The sequence below is a fragment of the Simochromis diagramma genome, unplaced genomic scaffold (genome assembly GCF_900408965.1).
Source record: "Simochromis diagramma unplaced genomic scaffold, fSimDia1.1 OVJJ01000026.1, whole genome shotgun sequence".
Classification (NCBI taxonomy): Eukaryota; Metazoa; Chordata; class Actinopteri; order Cichliformes; family Cichlidae; genus Simochromis; species Simochromis diagramma.
In genome coordinates, this window is record NW_024386985.1 from 2676729 (window position 1) to 2697671 (window position 20943).

The 20943-nt window shown below is 38.5% G+C and overlaps 2 protein-coding genes across 3 annotated transcripts in view; both read right to left on the reverse strand.

Annotated features, from left to right (window-relative positions):
• gng12b (guanine nucleotide binding protein (G protein), gamma 12b) overlaps nt 1–15552 on the reverse strand; it is a 28822-nt gene extending 13270 nt beyond the window's left edge. The window contains exons 1-2 of one of the 2 annotated variants that reach the window (XM_040039993.1): nt 15299–15552; nt 10989–11052 (exon numbers count right to left, since the gene is read on the reverse strand). The gene's annotated coding sequence lies outside the window, so the exon portion shown is untranslated. The remainder of the gene's footprint in view (nt 1–10988; nt 11053–15298) is intronic. The other variant, XM_040039994.1, reaches the window with a different exon arrangement.
• A 2849-nt stretch (nt 15553–18401) lies between these two features.
• Nucleotides 18402–20218, reverse strand: LOC120738637 (protein wntless homolog). The gene is made up of 4 exons (XM_040039988.1): nt 19787–20218; nt 19537–19673; nt 18769–18937; nt 18402–18682 (listed from the first exon to the last, which is right to left on the reverse strand). The coding sequence occupies exons 1-4, from the start codon at nt 20183–20185 to the stop codon at nt 18581–18583; spliced, it is 807 nt and encodes a 268-aa protein (XP_039895922.1). The 5' UTR covers nt 20186–20218; the 3' UTR covers nt 18402–18580.
• Between the last annotated feature and the right edge of the window lie 725 nt (nt 20219–20943).

Consider the following 20943-nt stretch of genomic DNA (forward strand, 5'->3'; position numbering starts at 1 on the left):
GAGATGTTTGCTTCCCGCACCTGTTCGTTAATTGTTTGCCGTTTTAGCTTTTTGGTGGTTGTTGAAATGGTTTTATGAGCTTTTAGCTGAGATTCTGATGTTTCTGTTGTCTATATTCAAACAACAGATCTGGCGGTACATCACATTAAGCTAGATGTTCTCCCACTTGCCCCCGATTGTTTAAAGCGATGTTCAAACAATCAAAATGCATTGTGGGAAATGTAGTTTATAGCCAACATATGCTTTAAGCAGCATACAGTAAATGTATTTGAAGACAATAATGCACAAGCTCTCGCGGGGGTTACGCTTGCAATATGTGAACTAAATGATCATTTGAGTCTTGTTACTAGCATCTGAAATGATGAACTTTCCTGAAATAGCACACATGAGTTTCCACTTCAAAATTAGTGGACTCTGAGTCATCACAAAGACATGTTATAGAGTGTGCACTCACATTTTTTACCACCTATTTGTTCATTTTAAAGTTATAAGGCAACTATCTACTGATCCGAAGTAGTGCAAAGAAATGTATTCAGTATCTTTGTTTGACAGTAGTGAAAAGTTTAACATTTTAATATAATCGCCCAATCCTCCCTGACACCACGTTACTAGCGCCCTACTCCAGACAAGCCAGACATCCAGATTGAAGGGGACGGGGCGTCTGCAGGGATATTTCTGTGTTTATCCAGACTTTATTATTGTCACTTAGATTTTGGAAATGGTTAATAAGTCTGCTGTCAACCCTAAATCCTCCAGACAAGAATCTGTCTTGGCTCCAGGAAAGAGCCCTCAAGGCATGGCTGAGTGTAAGAGTTAATGAACCCTTAGTTAGTTCTGTCTGCTCACTGACAGTCATCGTCTTTGACTTATCTTGCTGCAAACAGCCACTCAGAGACAATTGAGCCACACAAAGGATGTCCATAATCAGAAAGCTAAAGACCCGTTTTACTTGTAAAAAAGTTCTAACTGTGATCCAACTGTGATGGGCCCTACACAAAGTGGCTGAGTGTGTATGCATCTGTAAATGTGAGTATTCAGGATGTTATTTCCTGGTGAGTGTGAGACATGAAAGCAGTGGGATTTTTATGCCACTGATATCACTGCACACATGCACCAAGCTGTCTCCACCCGATCATGGGAGAAAAACTCCCACCGCCACCAACAAAACAAAAAAAAACCCACTCTCAGCAATAGGCTGCATTTGCTGAAATCCCCAAAGGAAAGAAAAGTGAGCAGGATGGAGGAAAAAAAAAAATAACAGCCTACTCTCTCCCACCAATACTTCCTGGAGCCTGGGGCAGTCCTGGATCTGCATGGGTCTCCCCGACAACTGAGCTTTGTCTAGACAGAAACCAATGCACCGCTCACCAGATAGGAATTCAGTAAACCCACAACCCCTCAGTCTCGCACCACCTTTAGCTCTCACATGGCACCCAACGTACAAGTCACAGCTCTCATTGTTTAAATAATCCAGCATTTACACTTCTAACCAACTGCACCACCCTGTTATTCATGAACAGAAATGGATGCATTTAGCTCCAAAGGGTTCTTTCTCTGCAAGAAGACCAACCCATTTTACTCCCTACTTTGTGGGAAAATAAACAGGGAGAAGAAAATTCCTCTCAGTCCACATTAAACTGCAGCATCACATCACAAGACGCTTCACATTTAGCTTCAAAAACAGCAATACTGAACACAGACAGGGGTGTGAATGAACAGTTGAATAACATGTCAAACCAAGTAATCTACAACTTGTTATTTTTTTTTTACATGCTCTGTTGCTCAAGGATAAACGTCAGCAGGTCGTCCTCCCTTGTATCACCATTACACATTCAGCTGACACTTCCATGCCATTCCTCCAAGGTTACAAACACACAGTGCTCTCACCTTTTCCCCACTTCCCCACACTCAGCATGCCTAACCATCACACATACACTTATTAGCTTACATGCATGCAAAGGTTGTTCTTTCTTTACTGGTCCTGCCAGAGAGGAAGGCTAACTCACTATACCTTTACTACTGGGTGGCAGGTTTAAACATTTTATATACATTCTATTATGAAATAAAATTTTGAGAACATTTAATAACAGGCAGTACTTCACACTTCAATCAACCATTAAAAAAAAAAAGTGCAAAATAAGAAACCACATTTTGTGGCAACTCATTAGCATACATTTTATCAATGCTCAGTGCACATTTTCTGCAAAGAAAGCATGCGATTAAAAGGGTAAGAACGTGTAGGAAATTATGAGCATCCTGAGTCTAATTCTGAGTCTAATGATGGTAAAAATCTAATCTAGAAAAGTATATTTTTTATTATATTGTGGAGCACCTCCAGGGTGCAAAAGACTCCTGCAAAGACAATGCAGTCCATTACTTTTATAGATGATTTTTGTGTCCATCTTTTCAGATATTACTCTCCTTTCTACTCTTTTCCACTGCAATGCAAAGCAGGTCAGTGGAAAGTTGCTCCAATTACCCAGGATTAAAAAGGGAAAGTTTATCTGAAGCTACTACTCATTTTTTTAAATGTTATTTCTTTAATGATTTGTTGCTTTTAAATTTTAGTCACTTTCACTTTAAAAAAAATGAAAAGATGATTATTCTGTAACTGACATCAGCAAACACATTCATTCATTTGATCAGCTGCTGTGATCGCAATTGCTACCAAGGTCAAAATGACCTGAGTTTGGTGAACCACCCCTTCCTCCTGAGGTTTGTCAGGACATCTCAATGAGACCCAGTTTATCTTCGTGTAAGAACTCCATCCTGCAATTTAAAAAAGCAGGGATGATAACTGATCTACAACTAAAATAAGTTAAGCACTCTAAATGTGCTTTATTTCAGCACATAGACTTTGCAGACTCAAAGTTTTGGTGTTATCAGTGGTGTAGCACTAAAGTCTGAGCCCTATACATGTGCAGGCGCAGTGCCACCCCGCTTCTTTTGATGACTCCACTATCACACCTCCTACATAAAACTAAATCAAGCTAAATCTATGTGTCTGAAGTACTTATTCAGATTGTCAGTAAATGTTAAACATTTAAATATATTCTTCAACATACTTCAAATACTGTGTGAATTTTTTTTTAGCAAGAACTGTACATGAACATAGCCACTGTAGCATCATCTATTGGTTACTTTGTTCTAGACTTCACATCATGAGGTGTTTTCAAAGTGGGCATCATGAACCGGATCAGGTGGATCTCAATGGGAAACCGTCAGTAACTCTATGTTCTTAAGGTAGGAATTTCTCAGCCGATTCAAAGAATGCAATTGCACAAGATGCAACACAGAATGTTTCATAAGCATCTGAGAAACAGCACTTCCCTTCCCGAAATATATGTCGTGTCTGTGACGGAATCAGACTCAAGCAAGACAGATCTGAGTCAGAAACATAGAATCTGTAGTTCATGTATCTGACTCCATGCAGGGTATATGCTCTACTTCAAAAATGGCCAATGGAGCAAAACCTGATGCACTCACAGGTCACATTTGAGTGATGGGAGCAATGTAAACACAAATCGATTAAACGTTTTAATTTAACTATGCAAGTGTGGGTTGTTTAATGAGCCATTTAAAAAATATATATAGTTTTTATTAACAAATTTATGTGATAATTAGACAGTTAGACTGCACATATTTATTGCATTACATTGTTTGACTACATGGCATGACTTACAGAGCAAGCTGAGCTTCGAAAGCTGGACCTGAAGACCTGCTAAGTTTAACACATATTTACACATACAGTAACTGTATCTCCATACCAATATCAAACACAAACAAGTTTAGCAGCTTACATCTTTTATGGGTGTTTTTGAAATCTAAAACAAACACTTGAAGTTTGAAAAACTCTTCTCTTTATTACGCTAAGCTGATGTTCTGGTTTTTCATAAACTGGAAAAAATTTGTTGTCAATAATCATAGTGACTCTAACATGCATTGGGTGCATGCTAGATTTTGAGGCAACCAAAAAATGTATTCTGGTATGGCATACCACGCTGCATGGCAGATTGCCACCTGCAAATATAATACTGTCTGCACAAATAAAATTAGAGTCTGGTTTTTAGTCAAATGAGAGCTTCCTGTGGTTTTTGTAGAGAAGTTGATATAATCGCATGATGTAATCAAACATGCCCACTAGTGAGAGAAGGTGGTGTTAAGTGATAGTGGCTGACAGGGAGACTACTTCTGCTGCCACCTGACTGCTTATCATGACGAACAAAGGACAGAGAGGCATAAAAAGAGGGCTAGGGATGGGAAAGAAAAACACAGCCTTCTGACCTCACACTAACAACTCTCCCACCTCCCTCTTCTTCTCCCTCCGGTGAACTCTAGAGCACCCCAGAGCTGAGTGAGCACTAAACTGCACACAATGAACAGCCGTGGGAGAGGCAGAAGACAAGGCTGCAGACGTAAGAGCAGCTAGGGTGGACACCGTGCAAAAGTGTCCTAATAGGGACACTACACAAGTGCTTGCAGCTTATGTCTCGTGACACCTGATTGTAAACCTGCAGTCCTAACACATTACTAATCTGCCCTTTGGACTAACACGTTATTACCAGAGAGTTTGCATACACTGAGTTGAGAGCAATGAAACGGGTATTATTAACTGAGAAAGAATTCGAAACATCCACCTCGCCCATCTCTGCACAAGGAGGCAAAGTACATTTGGGAAAGTTTCAGGATGACAAAAACCTATACAGCACATCACTGGGGATTTAGTTTTCAAGGAAATTCAAGTTTAACTGGTCTGAATGCAACTGCAATCTCAGTGGACATTTTGAGTGAACCAAAATAATAATAATAAGAAGAAGAAGAACAAAATTACTATTTGAAAGTACATTAGTTATTTAGTTAAGCATTTGTCTTTAACTTGTCCATTTATAATGTGTCACCTTAAACAGTCACACTTTCAATCATAAATATTTTAAATGTATTTTACAGGTGCAATTATAAAGCGCAGTTAAGCGATTACACTTGTTCAGATTTCCTGAAAAAGAAATTAAAAATAATAATCATATTTTATACCTCTTTAAGTTTGTATGCGAGTTACTCTTTCAGCTCTGTTTTTATTTTCTATCAACTTACAAAAGTTGTTTTGTTATAGACACCAGATGTTTGCCAGCTACATTAATAACATAGTTACAGCTAAAATGAAAATAAAAGCATGTCTTTACTAGTTAGGGCACATATCTTTGACTGGGCAAAGGACAGAGAGACCTTCAGAGTCTACAAGGCAAATCAGTTCTCACTTTCACATTAACTGGCTCTACCATTAACCTCCTAAGACCCGAACTCTTCCACGACATGCATTTTTAATTTCTCTTTGATATTTGGGCATATTGGGGCCCGATGAATGTAAAAACAAAGAATTACCAGATTTTTTTTTAACCTTAATTTTGTTTTTTTAAAAAAAAAAAAAAAGAGCCACATGAGGATATTCGTTTAAAATTTTGATAGAACAGCAGCAGTATAATGTCCTCATAAGTGGATATCAGGCCGTTGTAGAGCAACATTGAGTATTTTGGTCTAAATAACCCAAAATGTGATGTCCACATATGTGGACGGCAGGTCCTAGGAGGTTAAACATGGCGTCATTGTGCAGTAATCTCCTAATAACCATTAATATTGTCATTCCAGTTCTGTAAGATATAAGAAGAATTCTGCAACCCCTCCTGCCTTCATCTCCAAGACAGAAACAATGAAGTCTGTAGTACGTCTTTCCAAAGAGAAAGCATTGAAGGGAGGGATTATAAGACTTTTTTCAGATTTCCATGCACTGCAGCTTTAACAAGGTTTTACAATGTAGTGTAGGTTTTGTGTTGTACTCATGCATACCATGTTTGGCTCATGTCAGAAGCATGCTGAGCAATAGATCAGTCAGTGATACTGCTCATTTCCAGTCATGACAGTTAAAAACACCAAATAAACAGGATTTACTGCCTCCACCAACCAGTCAAGCTGCAGTTCACATTTTCCCCTCTAGTTCCTAAACAATGCACAACGGACAGAAAATCATTTTTGCAGAATATTATAAAGTGAGGTTGACCTTTTGCATTTAAAAATGAATTACTTTATCACTTCATTCTTTCTTTCTTTTTTCACTCTTCATACATTTAGTAAGGTTAAAGCAACTTTTGAACACCAAATTTGAATAATTTCATTACTGACTTGCATTTCACTCTCAGCATCTTCAGCAACTTCAAAACTTCAATGTCAGTTTGTCTGCCACATGTTCTGACCTGCAGTGTCACTGTTGAGAAGTGAATCACAGCTGCTTCGATTTTAACAATGAAAGCTAAACAGAGCGCTTTTCAATATATAATCTCTTGGCAATTAAGCATTTACATCAGTAAGAGCATTTATGCTGTCATTAGGTTACAAAGACCTAGACAGGTCTGCGATTTCAAAAGTGCAGAAATCTGTAGTTTCATGCAATAGCGACCTGCTTATTATCCAAAATAAGCAATTTAACTTCCCAAAAGATTACCTCAGTCTGTCTACATGACCTACATGATATGATAGTCAAACCCGGTCCAGTGCAGAGTGTTCAGATGGTGGCTGAGCCTTTTTCAGTCATGCATTTTGGAGTATTATAATACTGCATTCATTCAAAGCACCGACCAGGATCTCACAGGGAAAGTATGTGCGCACCAGTTGGAGCGGTTTGTTTTGAGAACAGTGCAACTGCATTGGAACGTGGCTGCAGTGCTGAGCTGCATACCACCCTGTTTCATCTCTAATGAATGTCAATCAAAGGCACATTTTTACAGCAGCGCAGACCACCAAGTGTATACTTGTAAGGCAATGCAATTAAAAGCAACTTATTTCTGGACTGGAAAATATTTCGCTGTGCCACTGTCTGGTAGAGGAAAATGTTTTAGGAAAAAAAAAAATCAAAGCAGGAAAGAGGAGCTTGTACAAAAGAATCCCAGGCATGCAACCAGTGGCTAGGCAGAGTTTCTGGGCAGGATGACATCCCGACGGCTGCTTGGCCTCCCTCTCTTAACTGCCAAACCCTTATGTTTGTTAACTGGACGCCAACACTCCCTGAACGGCTTCCGCAGCAAAGATCAGGGTGGCTGGAATTCTCGTCTGGCAGACATGTGGCACAGGAGCGTCTCAAAGTGGACACCACAGCACACGAACAGATAAAGCAGCCTGTGTGCACTGTTTATTGTCAGGGCCCTGAAACCATGATTAGAGGGTTGGGTTTTTGTTTTTTTTTAAAAACAGGGCACATTTGTTGCTATGCAGAAGCACTTTCTAATACCTTCTATACAATAGCATGTACAATGACAGATACGTATGAAAACAAGCAGCTGCTGCTTTGTCTCTACAAGGGAAAGTCACCCATGCTTTGTGTGAACTATAGCTGGAGTGGACAGGTACTATAGTTGCATGCTCAAAAAATAAAACAAAACAAAACAGGAATGCAGGTTTGCAGGATAAAAATATGCCTTTAGGAGGGTAGAAATGGAGCTAAACAATGCATGGAGCCTGTGTAGACAGCTGCATGCATTGATTAATGAAGATCATTACTACATCATCAGATATGCAGTACAGGGACAACTGAACGCTTCCTGTGTGGACACAGCTTAACTGCCTATTGCCATGTTAGTACCTCCATGAGGATGTACACAGTCCACAACTGGGGTAATTACAAAAATCTTGCTAACCTACCCACATAATGCTAATGTTCTAATGTTGAAACGGATCATGTTTACCATGTTAACCATTATTTACAATTATTTTTTCTATAAGGAAATGGCAGTGGATCATCTTTAGAAAACAACTATCTGCTGTTGCAGACTGGAGAATGTATTCAGTTTTTGAACCATGCATGCGTGCGCAAAACTTCATGTCAGCCAGTCCACTCAATAATTGCTGAGATATTTCAATCTAAACTTAGAAAGTACCGTACCATCCCTGGAGATTATAAGGAATACATACAAGAAATACTTGCAATTACCTTCACAGACAGAGAAGCTGGCAGTTGCATGAAAATTCTATTGATGGAAACTGGATATGCAGTGACCTAGTTGTTGACTAAGCTGATATTTCATCGGGAGCAACAAGAGGGCGGCATTGTAATTACACATCTGAAACTGTAGCAATAATTCATTTGTGGCTTTATGTCTACATAATGATGGGTAGACTGGACATTCTGTTTTATTCTCACAAAGCATGCCATGGAGAAGGTTCCTGTGCTAACAATAAACTACATAGTAGATTTATAGTATTAGTCTAATGCATATGGTTCCCACTGAAAAGGGTTTTACAGGTAAACAAGGAGCAAGTAGAATCAGTGGCTGAAGTAGCCCCAGCTGCACACTTCTGAGACTTTATGTTCTTTGACTTGCAAACTTGATGAATCTGTTTGTCCTACTTCAAAGCCAACATGTGTCTACATTATAGTTCTGCAGATAGAAGAGCTAATCTCAAGTGGCATCTGCAAGCCTTCGGGGCAATCAAAGGCCACCCAGTGAACGCCAGTCCATGTTAGAGGTACATAAATAACACTAGAACTTAAATCTCTGTTTCACTGCAGTTTCTGGGAACACGGGACCAGTGCAAAAGAAAGTCCAGATGAAAAAGAAATGCTATCGAACGCATTCACTTCCCATACACTTCAAATACGTTTTCCAAGAAACAACTTGAAGCATGGAATGTGCGACATGAGAGGAAAAAAAAACTTCGCAAGGCAAAGTACAAAATAAGTGCTACCCGGCATGAGAACTGGTGAGCAAACTACTTCCTGCAGAGGGGCCGGCCACTCCTGCCTCAGCCCATTGCTAACCGGCATGAGTAGGAGTGTGCATGCATGTTTGCGTGTACAGTAAGTGATTGTGGGGTGAGAGGGAAATTCGAAGGGAGGGGTGGGGTTGTTATTCAGGAAGTAGACACAGTGCAACAGAGGAGAAAGGAAGGAAGATGCCCATATATGAGCAGGCGCTTACGAAACAGGATGGAGGACATGACTGAAGAGGCCTGGGATCTCCCGTGGGTGCAGAAATAATTAAGTAAATGTGAAAAAACCTCCTACACATATAAAAACACACACACTGTCAATCAAAAAACGCCAAGCCCCAATTTTCATGCATCCTGACGCTTGCACAGTAAACTGCTGTGTTCAGTTAAGATCTCACATTAAACCTGCTCAGTAAGAAAAAAAAAAAAAAGGTGTTAGAAATTGAAGCAGTTAATGAGGAACCAAGATAGTCCCACCAAATGCAAGACATTGCCCCACAAGGTTTCTGTTAGCACAGTGGAAAGACTATAGACAGAGGGCCCTGCAGCCAATTAATAACACACCTGCACACAGGCAAAAAGAGCCTTTGTTTAACACCTGCATGTAGACTGGGTCACCTTTTTTCACTTGCTGTTTGATTTAAATTCAGGTGAATGCATATTTTTCAAAGTACTTACTTTGGACCTACAACTGATTTAAAGCTTTTATTTCCTGAGGGGCTGCCCCCACAAATTGCACGGTAATTTACATTACACACACCATAAATTTCACTATACACCCACAGGTTCCTATAAAGACAAAAGGTTTGTGTTGTACCCCTACACAAACATGTAAAAAAAAAAACCAAAAAAAAAAAACCTACACGTTATTAACAAATGCAAAGTTCTTAACAGGGTCACTCTGCACAACACATGAGTATTCACACACAAGAGTCCCAACACAGCTGCAACAACTGAGCAGATGTGCATGCTTATGGAGGTCCCAGTGTGAGACATTTCAGATTCTCAGTGTTCCAATGGCATAAGCGAAAAAGTCAAAACAAAGCGGTTTCTACATCAGTTATTAATTTAACAGACCTTCAATATGCTGCAGCAATGAAAGGGTTATCTCACGCCTAACATAAGGAAAAACCTATAGACTGTATAATACTGCCACCATGTGGGGGAAATTTGTAGAAATGAGTCATACAACTATCTGTAAGAAGGTATCCACAGAGAAACTAATCTGAAACTAGCTTTTTTTTTTTTCTTTCATTTCCTAGATTGATATTGTGTTAGCAGCAGATCTCTTAATTAAAACAGATACAAGTAACAAAGAACAGATTGTTTCCTTATTAGTACATGGGTATTGATTGGCAAACCTGAGACTTTTATTACGTGTAATATACTTTTAACTGAGTTATTAGCCAAGACATTTTTATTATATTTAGGTGCATATTTTCCTGACCAAGAAAATAACAAACATTAGTTCAAGTAAGTATCCAATGCACCTAATCATAGGTAATTATTTAGAGAAATTAATTCATTAATGCTATCAAAACAGCTTCTATTTCTAGTTAGAGAAGATTCTTTGGATCTAAATCATGATTTTGTAGAAATGTTTTAAGTACTGATATCATTTGGAGCCAAAACATGTACAGGCTTTTCTTCCTTTCTTCTTTCTGGCCTGAATCTAGTAATGTTTCACATTTTTTCCCCTCTAATATTAAATGAAGAACCACTCAGAAAATAGGCCATTTAAGGCCCTCACAGTAAATTCATATTAAAGGGGTTATCAAGTATAAAGTTGGATGCTTGAAAACAGGGGCAGGGGTGAGTAAGATCCAATTTCATACAGTTAAGTGAAACAAATTATAAATTTGATGTTTCACTGCATTTGAAGCATACATTACCAGTAATGTAATCAGTAGCATGTATTTGTATCTTACAAATTCCACACCTGTGATGCCTTTTTGTAAATGTAGGACCCAAGTAATAATCCTAAAGAGCAATCCACTATGATTTAAGAATATAAGAAGATACAGTGTAGACTCTTTCTAAACACAAGAGGGCAGCACCTCACAGATGGTCCTTAAGTCTGAAGATATGAAATACTCAAACAGGCTGTGCCTAATTAATAATGAATAGGCTGGCGAAACAATGTTTGCAACCTGAGCGACCTTGTAATTACAGAAATGGCTGGTGGCAATAGTTGTTTTAAAGATGGGAGGCAGCCTATAAACAAGGACACAGACCTGTGTGCGAAATGTTCTCAGGGAGCATGTACTTGGTGTTTCTGTCTGAGTGGGCAGCATAAATCTGGAAAGAAAAAGCAAAGAAAATATTATTTTTAAAAAAATTAGCCAATCGTGGATTCATGTTTACCATTTCTTCCAGATGAGGCCAAACAAAGAGCTGTGAGCTCCCACAGTGTAATTAATGAATGCTAGCCCTCTGACACTAGTTTCCACATCATTTAGGACAAAATGTGAAGCAGTGGTGGGTGGGGTATACCCAACCCACTGCTCTACTTGCATTCATTACCACATTCCAGTGAGACCAGTTAGATGGCCAGTCCTTTAGTCAGAGAACTTTGTGTCTGGGCAGTTTGTCCCAACAACAGAGAGGAGGCAGGACTTGGTGGTTTAAAGTAAGGAACAGATATCCTCAGATATTTTTAGTACTTTCCACTGTTTATTATTTTCTTTCCACAGTAGTAATTCATCTTACACGTTCTTCAAGCCTGAGCAATACTCGGAAGAGTTGGTATATAAGCATTAACATATAAATAATATTCTTAACTGAAACAAATGCAACAATTAAATACAACATAAAAGGTTTTTGCACAGAGTAGTAGAGTTTTTGGGGACAAACATTCATACTGAAGGTACCATTTATTCAAAAGCACAAATGAACTTGGATTCACTTTAAATGTGTAACTGTTATTTAGTCATCATTTACAGTAGTTATACATGTTCAATATCAAATCAAAGCACACACACACAGTCCTGGAGTTGGTTTATGCAATTGTCAGTTGAGCTGTACATCATGTAGAACTGCACAACGAAGCACGTGTCTATAAATAACCCACTGCAGCAATATGACAAGTCCCAAAATGTCACTGAGATCAGACACAGGGTGACACTAACAAGTAACCTGGCTACTGTCACACAGGGTCTGTGTGTTGCTCTGCGGGTCAGGGGGAGACGCGGCAGATGAGATGTTAATCCTGCCACAAGGATGGGAAAAACAACAATGAGGCTGCAATTTCTGCTCCCGCTAAAGGAGTTTACAGCAGATGTTCGGCGGAAATAATTTGGAAAATTAAAGGAATCTTTGATGAGAACGCAGAAGTAATAAAATTTCAACACGCAATGTTCTAAGATGCTAATATTGGGAGCAACGAGAAAGCCAACAAGTAAGGCGAAGTAAGAGACGAGAGCGTGAGTTGGTTTGGATAAAACAACAACCTCCAGGGCCAATCCAACAAAGAAAAAAGCCAAGACTGAGGTTTCAACATGTGGAATCCCAAAAACAGATGACGTCATGGTGGCTACATCCATCTTCTACATACCATCTATGGTTTATAGACAGATAAATGAACTGAAGTGGCACAGCAGTTATAGTCAAATATACAGAGAGTTTATTTGACTACACAATCATCTTGTTCAATCAAACCACCTAAATGTTGTGCATGCGTTTCAGTCTGAAATGCTACATTATAGGGCGCTCATTTCAAAATTGCTTTCCAAGTACACAAATAGTAAAAGAATACACAATCCCAAGTGACATCTTTGTTCATTTATTTATCCGAATATTGACATAAATCCTAAGTATTTTTATAAACGTTTAAACTGGAAAAAAAGGGAATCCTTACACTTACAGAACCTTTATGAATTGCTGCTTGATGAATACCTGCATCAATTAACTTGTAGCTGACTAGTTCCCTGCATTAAAATATCTGTTAAATGTCCATGCTTTTAACTGTCTCCATGACATCTGGAGGAAACAGCTGCTGTGTGAACAACGGTCTGATTTTGATTAACTGATTAAGAGCTACACTGGTTTTATTGTAGAAGGTCTGAATATTACAATATTAATAACAAAAGCCCTTCTCTAATCTAATAACTTTAAATAGAACAGTACACTGCCTGGTGGCCATCACACAGTTTTCAGAAATGCCGCATCTTGTTTGAAGACAGAGAGAGTCAACACTGTAATTACAGGGTGCATGTAACTAACTATCGGTTTAAAAATGGAAAGTATTTGAGAGGTAAAGTCATTGAAAGCTAATTGTGAAAGCCTTTCATCACTTGCTGATAAGCAGTTAATGCCTTGTGCACTAAGCAGCCCTCTTACATGCGACATATTCTCCTCGTTGAGGGTATAATACCTTCATCACTGCGACACGCTCCAGTGAGGAGGCTAAGAGAGCTCTGACATACGTCAAAGCAGGAGGACATTTTTCACATATTGCTGTGGACTAACAGCTCGAGGGTGCCGGCGGCGACTGTGCTGTGTTGACTGGAACTTCTCTCTAAAGGTCTTTGTGACCAGAGCTGTGACGCACAGACGAGTTCCCCAGAGGCTGAGCGTGGAATTTGAGTCAAGGGATAGAAGGGGGGTAGGGGGGACCTTCTCACGAGATTAAACCACGCTAAGGTCTGCACCAGTAAGTGTGGGGTAACCAGGCAACATGACCATACCCACGTCAGCACCACAAATGCACTCAGGTGGAGTCACGCTGGACTGCCAGAAGTCATGACAAGATAATTCTCCTGAAAGATGAAAATCATTTGTCATGGACACACAGAGTTACGTTGCATGCTCTCCCCAAACATGCTCACAGGTTCAATAATAATAACAGCCATACCAAAATTATCTCACAGAAACGTCATCATACTACTGAAAGAAAGTAAACATGTGTAGCTCTTATAAAAATATGTAGCATCTGTTTATGCAGTGTAAAAGACAGCTGTTTTGATCAAACTTTAGCCAGTTTTACACTCAATTTTTATATTAGATTTTGGCATGCTGCACTTTCCTTTGGGGTGGACCGAACATTTGCTCAACAAAAAAAGATTCAACTGAATGCCCCCTAAATGCAAAATTTTCAAATGCATCCCTTTATTCATTTAAAAAAGTCTGACAGACTAACACTAAAACACTGCTGAATACCGCAGATGGATTTCCTGGTACTAAAAATCTTGATCAATACGCATTTAAAATGATCATCATTACCTGTCTCATTAGCTACAAAAACAAAACAAAAAAAGCTATTAACTGAGAGTTAATAGATTACTAGCTCGGTTAGTAAACTGAGACTAGTTTTGCCAATTTTCTGTAGTAATGGGGGATGGGAATCCAGAAGTGGTTTCAAATGATTCAATACATGGGAATTATGTGCCTCAAACTTCCTTTTATCATTGCTGGCATGTTTGTTTTCCTGACAGTTGGATGTTGCAAAATGTCAGAAGCTTTTGCACAACTCAGTCATATGCAATTCTTTGTCTTCTACTCTGTTTCTGCAGTCTTCAAAGTCAGAAAAAAAAGACTAAAGACTAGTGCAGGTCTTCATATTATCCACAAAACAGATACTGTGTGGAGTAAACGGATCAGAAATCAGAAAGGGATTAATACCAAATAAATGTAAGTACTAAAAATACTCTTAAACACTTATTAACATTTAAATAAAAGCTAAACTCTACAGTTATTTTTTAATGTATCTCCTACCTCATTGGAAAATCATAAATCAGTCTATCATCTACATTACTAAAAGTCAAGTCCAAGAGTTTGTGCAATGCATAGGCTTTAAGAATGCGACTTCACATCTTAAATTCAGATTTTAGCTGAGCACATTCACCTGAGAAATACACCGCTTGGAACGTCAGATATTATAATGAAGTGTTGCTATTCCTATAAGACCAGCAACTCCTCCCGAAACACGTCTGAGTTAAAGAGAAGTTTAAACATTTAAGGCAGACTATGTTAATCTACTGTTTACTGCAGCTCTAATAAAGCACTTCACTCACATTTACTGAACTACGTTTAAAAAGAAGAGCATCAGTTTCCCCGCTCTGACCCTGATAACCTACAGTATGATAACTTCCCACAACACGCTGTAGTGTTTTCACACTGTTGTAATACTGGCGCTGTTAAATTCAAAGAAAGCCCTGCTGCAGGTAGGCTTTCCAAGAAGTGTAATATTCCATCATACTTGTAAATCTCTCAAATATTCGCTGACCTTCACAGAGATTTATCCAGCATGTTTTCTCAGAAATATCGCCATGACATCACTCATGTCTCCTCTTGAAAAAAAAGAATCCTAACCGCTGATTGAAACACCTGTTTACCAACCATGTATTTGCACAAAAAAAATTGCCAACCATTTAAAGCTGCAAAGTGTTCTTTCCCATACTCTTACCTCGTGTTTACACTGCTTGTTGCCTCAGGTTAATGGACTGGAAGTCACAGTCTACCATCTGGCGTTTATTAAAAGCAGCAGCAGTGTGGACACAGCAGAATGAAGAAAGATTATTTATGTAATCTCTGTACTGATACTCACCTGGCCTCTCGGATCCAAAACCGGGTTTGTTCCTTTGTTTTGTTTTTGTTTTTTATGTGGTTGTTTTGTTTGTTTGGGGGTGGTGGTTTCAAAGTCGAGCCATGAAATAATCCCACACGAAGCTCTCGCAACTCGACAAAAATGTCGACTGAAAAGTTTCAGCTCGGATTAAACAAACATTCAGCCGCGTGGAGGTGAAAGCGCAGTGACGGGAGACGCGCTCAGTCATCTGCTGTTGGCTGCTGCTGGGCAGGACTACACGCCGCTTCCTAATCTTTGGACAAGGCAACAGCGCCCCCTGTCGGTGGCTGATGGTAATTCCTAGGATCCTGATTGTGCTACATCTGCACCTGAGATATTCAAAATGTAGAAATGCAGGTGTCCACGTCCACGTTTCAAAATGATCCTGCACTTGCCATAAATATATTTTCAGTATGAAGTGCGGTTTTGTTTTGTTTTTTGTAATCTTGATAAATAAAAAATACAAATATTTTTCATTAGTCAGAAATAGGTTTTTTTTCCCCTTTAATTTTGTCTCCTGATTGTCAATACCCAGAGAAGTTCATATATATATATATATATATATATATATATATATATATATATATATATATATATATCCAAGACATACCTGAAGCACTGGTAAACAAATCGACTAATTTTACTTACTTATCTAGCTCAGTGGTGTCAAATTTAATTCATGGACTTCACAGAGCTTCATCTACTGACTTGACCAGTAAAACAACTGCATAATAATCTAAAAATGAATAAACCAAATAAACATTTTTAAAATTCAAAATTCTTCCCATTTCTTCTAGTATATGTTTTAGCACATTCTGAAAACATTTACATTCCATAAAGCATCTTGCAGATGAACAGTCTGAGATGATGAAGAAAATTACATGCCATTCCAACAAAAGGCCTCAGGGTTTTTTTGTTCTTTTTTTCACATTAAAGAAATGCTGTTATTGTAGATAAAGAGAGCTGTTAGCTGGACTCCTCAGGTTTTAACCACAATCAAGGAAGTAAATGTCTAAAGTTACAGATACAGTACTAGTAGTCTTTTACCCAGACTTTGCTCCATAAATAAAAACAAACAGGACAGTGGATGTACTGAAACACAAGCAGGAAATTTTCAGTGATATAATCAAATATTTGCTGGAAAAAACACCTAATTTTTTTTTTTGTTTGTTTATCTCTGGCAGGCCATGGGAAATATCTTAGATGTCTATAAAATGAACACTTCAGACTAATTTTCAGACTTTTCATCTGGTGGCTACATGGGTCTGTTCTGGCGCTTTGGCCACATATTTGAGATCCCTGGTCTAGATGTATGATTTAATTCATTTGTTTGTTACCACCTTACGCTGCATGTCATGAAAGCTCATTCTTGCATAAAGTAATAAACGCCAGAAACATTCAGTAGCAACGTAAGTTGAAATAAGCAATTTGAGCACTGTTTTATTAGTAGAAAGCATATATATAATACTTTCACATAATGCTTTTTCACTATTTACATTTAAAAAATTAAAGCTGTATTTTGTATCTTGGTATTTATGTGTTTTAGACTGAATGTGCACAAAACCTGAAAAATTGTGAAGAAATGTTTAACTGTCCATGCACTTCGTTGAGCCATATACTGTATATATATAGTATTATATAGTATTCAACCAAGTATTTAACAAAGGATTTAGATTTATTTTGGCATTTTGCAAAGATACAAAGATTGAAAAGATTGGCCACTTTTTCTTTTCATTACAAGTTTAAGGAAACAAATCTACATTAAAGGAGGTTGTAACAACATAGTCACATAAGGGGAGTCACAAGTTAACAAATTTCCTGTCATACCACGTAGAAGATGTCTGTTAGATAACAATAAGAACTTCAATTTATAGCATGCTTTAATTATTTTTCCCACGGTCACAAAGTTTAAAATAAGCAGCTTTTGGAGGCCTCTAAGGTCTGACCTTCCAGTGAATCTAACTTTGAATATTCAAGCTTTCCTCACTTTTCCTTATACTGTAGCTTCCTGTAGCTTTTGTTTTCCCCAGTCTGTTCACTTGTTAAATGTTACAGTATTGTACAATGGCTCACTTGTACATTCAACAGTGTAAAAGACTCTGGCAAGTAACATCAAATTAAAAGATAACACACCACAAATGTCCTGAAACTAAAGTGAGCCCAGCAGCTATTCCTCAGCCACCTTCCCAGTGATCCTGTAGACCTCTGTCGGCCCCTGCTCTCCACAGGTCAGCTGTGTCTCTTGGCTCTCGGGCTTGTCCGTCATATCTGCAACATAATCTCAGATAAACACCTCCAGCATATTTACAAAGCAAATATCTCTCGCCATCGGTTCGCTAAACTGGATTCTGACCAAACAACAGAACTGTTACGCACCTGTGTGTTGAGTGTCTCCTGACTTCTTCCTGTTGTGCTTGTGTGAGGGGGCATAGAGGAAGATAATGGTAAAAACGTACAGGTTCCACATGCCATAGATTCCTGTAAGAAAAGCACTGTGGACTTGGAGAGTGTAGTCTCCCCAGTGCCAATGACCTTCGCTGACCTATTTGAAAAAATAAGAATATTTGAAATAATTTTTAAGAAACCCAAACATGTCCAAATAACAAATCATAAACATATTTTAAAGAAGAACAAACTGCAATTAAAACTGCTGCTCCTTAGAAGGCTAAAACTTACTTGATTTAAGATAAAGAAGATGATGGTGAGAGCAGCACATGTGAGTGTTGCCAGCATTAAAAATTTAAACCTGAAAATAATACCCTGGGGGGGAAAGCACACCTACAGTCAGTAAAGTAAGTAGAATTTCTGCATAATCTAGTGAATGAAAAGCTTTTTCTTTTTGTCAAATTCACTACTTTTTCTTATGTGATTTTGATATAAAATTAAACCTTATAGCGCAGTCTCCGAGTCTCTGGCATTGTAGGAAGCTGTTGCATTTTCCCACTAATGGTTCTGAACACACAGTGCACCATGCGACACAGGGAGACGAAATAAAGGCAAACAGAAATCCCTGCCACAATAATGAAGGTAATATGTGGTTTCAGATAAGAAAAAAAGCTTGGATGTTAATGGTAGCCTGACTGCTAAATGACTTTTTATAATAAAGAATAGATATTTGAAGGATACTGCAACCTTACTCCTGGATTCTGACGCCCACACACTGTAGAATGGATTGCTCAAACGAACCCCCCTTCGGTAAGAGAGAAAACAACTTACTTTTTTTATTAAATCCACACTAATAACACAAAAAATGAAAAACATTTACCTTTCACTCAGGTCAAATATGAGAAGAACAGAAGATCCAAACACCACAAGCCCAACTTGCCACCAATAAGCTGAGAGGAGATTCCTCTGACGTTGGTCCTGGTGATTTAATGAATGAAAGAATAAGTAACAACTGGCAGGAAAGTGCAGAGAAATGTGCAAGCAGCAAAGAAAGACCTGCTAACCATGAGGTGTTCACCACAGAAGATGATCCAGAAACAGAAGAGTACAGAGTATAAGGCGCCCTGCTGGGCATCTTCAAACAGCAGCATCCATGTCCACTCAAAGCCCATGGACAGCCACTCCACCGGCATGTCCAGGAAGGCCATTGAGAGGCCCAGAGCAAAAATCACCCTGAGCAGGACAAATACATCAGTGAAAGAAACACTTACATCCACTCTAACAGACAAATAACTCCTTCTGCTCTATTGCAAATGGAGAAATGACCTAGCTCTAGGCAATCATGCACTTTAGATCAAACACTTTTTATTTCCTCTGCTTGGAAATGCTACACAAAAGTATGTTGGACTTCTGAAAAACAAGCTCTTAAAAGTATGCCAGAAGGTTTACTCGCAGTTTTAAGTTCTCATTGAGTATAAAAGAGCCAGGAGCTCCTTACAAGTAGCTGTATTGTATAACTTCACTCTACCTTTTAAATAAGATGATTTTGTTTCAGTCTGCAATAAAATCTCAATAAAATCAGTCCGCAGAGGCAGCAATCGCAACCTAAAGTGCTCAAAATGAAATATTCTTATTCTTATTAGTGGTAGTAGGAGCAGTAGTATTATTATTATTATTATTATTATTATTATTATTATTATTACATTGTTTTTATCATTTGAGAAATTATTAAAATTCAACTCAGTATTCTGACATAAAATTCATAAATATACTTAAATGTTAAAATGTCACTCTTAATCTCTCTTTCCACATGCAGGCTAGCCAAAACATACTTTTCCAAAAGGACCGGAGGTCTTGCCAAGAGCCGAATCCTGTACCAGTACCAAACTGTAGCCACTGATATCCAGGGACTGAACACAGTCTTCATGCTGATCCACACTTTGGTGAAGCCTCCATTCTGGTGGATGCCCTGAGGAAGAGGAGGGACATCAGATGTCAGAGTGCAAAATTTTTAGCCTTTGGAGATTAATTCAAACACAACATGCCGCATAACAGGAGTTAACATGTAGAAATTATACTCACCACTACATGGATGTCCTTTATTTCCCCGATGCCAACGTTCATTGTGTCATTCACTGGCAAACGCAGGTTCATTAAAAAATATTTGTGGGCTACACTTCCCAGCTCCATGAATGGTATTGGGTCACAGTGATAAAAGCGCCCTTCGTTTTCATACGTCTGAAAAAAAACCACTGAGTTTTTCCTCACTAAGCAGAGAAAAGTGTAACTATTTTTCATTTCTGTGTATAACACGGAGTCATGCAGGTTTACCTTGGATACTGCAAATGTGCACGTGAGTGGCCTTTGCTCCACCGAGTGAAATTTTGTGGTCCACTCAGACGTCATGTTGTCCCTGTACGCCAGACGGGCATCGATAGTGATGACCACATCATCTTCTACACAGGCAGGAAAATTGCTCATTTTATTAGAAAGCCACTGTAACTAGGAAACTACACTATTTACATTTCTGACAAAGACAAGACACACGTCTTACCAATCTGATTTATCATTTTGAATGCAATGTCAAACTGCAGAAAAGCCAGCATGTATTGAAACCACGGACTCATTTCAGTGTTGGGTAGGGGTACATGCACAGCAAAAACAATGTCGTTGGCATCGAGCGTTTTTGCCAAAGGGTCGTCAAAACTGTGGACCTGCTGGCATCGATTTGAGCCCCATGGCATGAGCCAAGCACGTGTCCTGTGGAAATTGATGCATTTGGTGGCCAAGTAGCTGATTGCAGTGGTAGGACTGGGAGCTATCATAAAGGAAATCAGATATATATTATGAAAAAAGAGAGACTAAAGCTTAATCATTAAGAGCATTGGGAAAATTTGTTTTTCAGAGCACTTCCAACACAAAAAATAATGTTAATTAGACTTCATTTTCCTAAAATTGAAATCATTGAGGGCTATCCTGCATTTACAATCAAGCTGAGTAGCTCAAAAGCACATGAACAATAAAAAATATATACAGTAGGTGCAAAGAAACTCCATGCAAAAACTATAAATATAATTAAATAAGGAAACTCTACAAGATAAAAGATGCAAAACTGCTCACCCAGGTGTAGAAACAAGCTAAACTGCTTGCAATCAAGAATTTAAATTAAATAAATGTTTAGTTTTTAGAATACATTGTACATTTATTATAAACAATTCATGCAGATCTTCCAGTCTCAG

Coding starts and splice junctions, on each gene's coding strand:
- LOC120738637 (XM_040039988.1), bottom strand. CDS start 20,185: ATGAGCAATTTTCCTGCCTGTGTAGAAGATGATGTGGTCATCACTATC. Junction 19,674..19,786: donor TAAAGGACATCCATGTAGTG/GTGAGTATAATT, acceptor CCTCTTCCTCAG/GGCATCCACCAGAATGGAGG. Junction 18,938..19,536: donor CCTCCGGTCCTTTTGGAAAA/GTATGTTTTGGC, acceptor TGTCCTGCTCAG/GGTGATTTTTGCTCTGGGCC.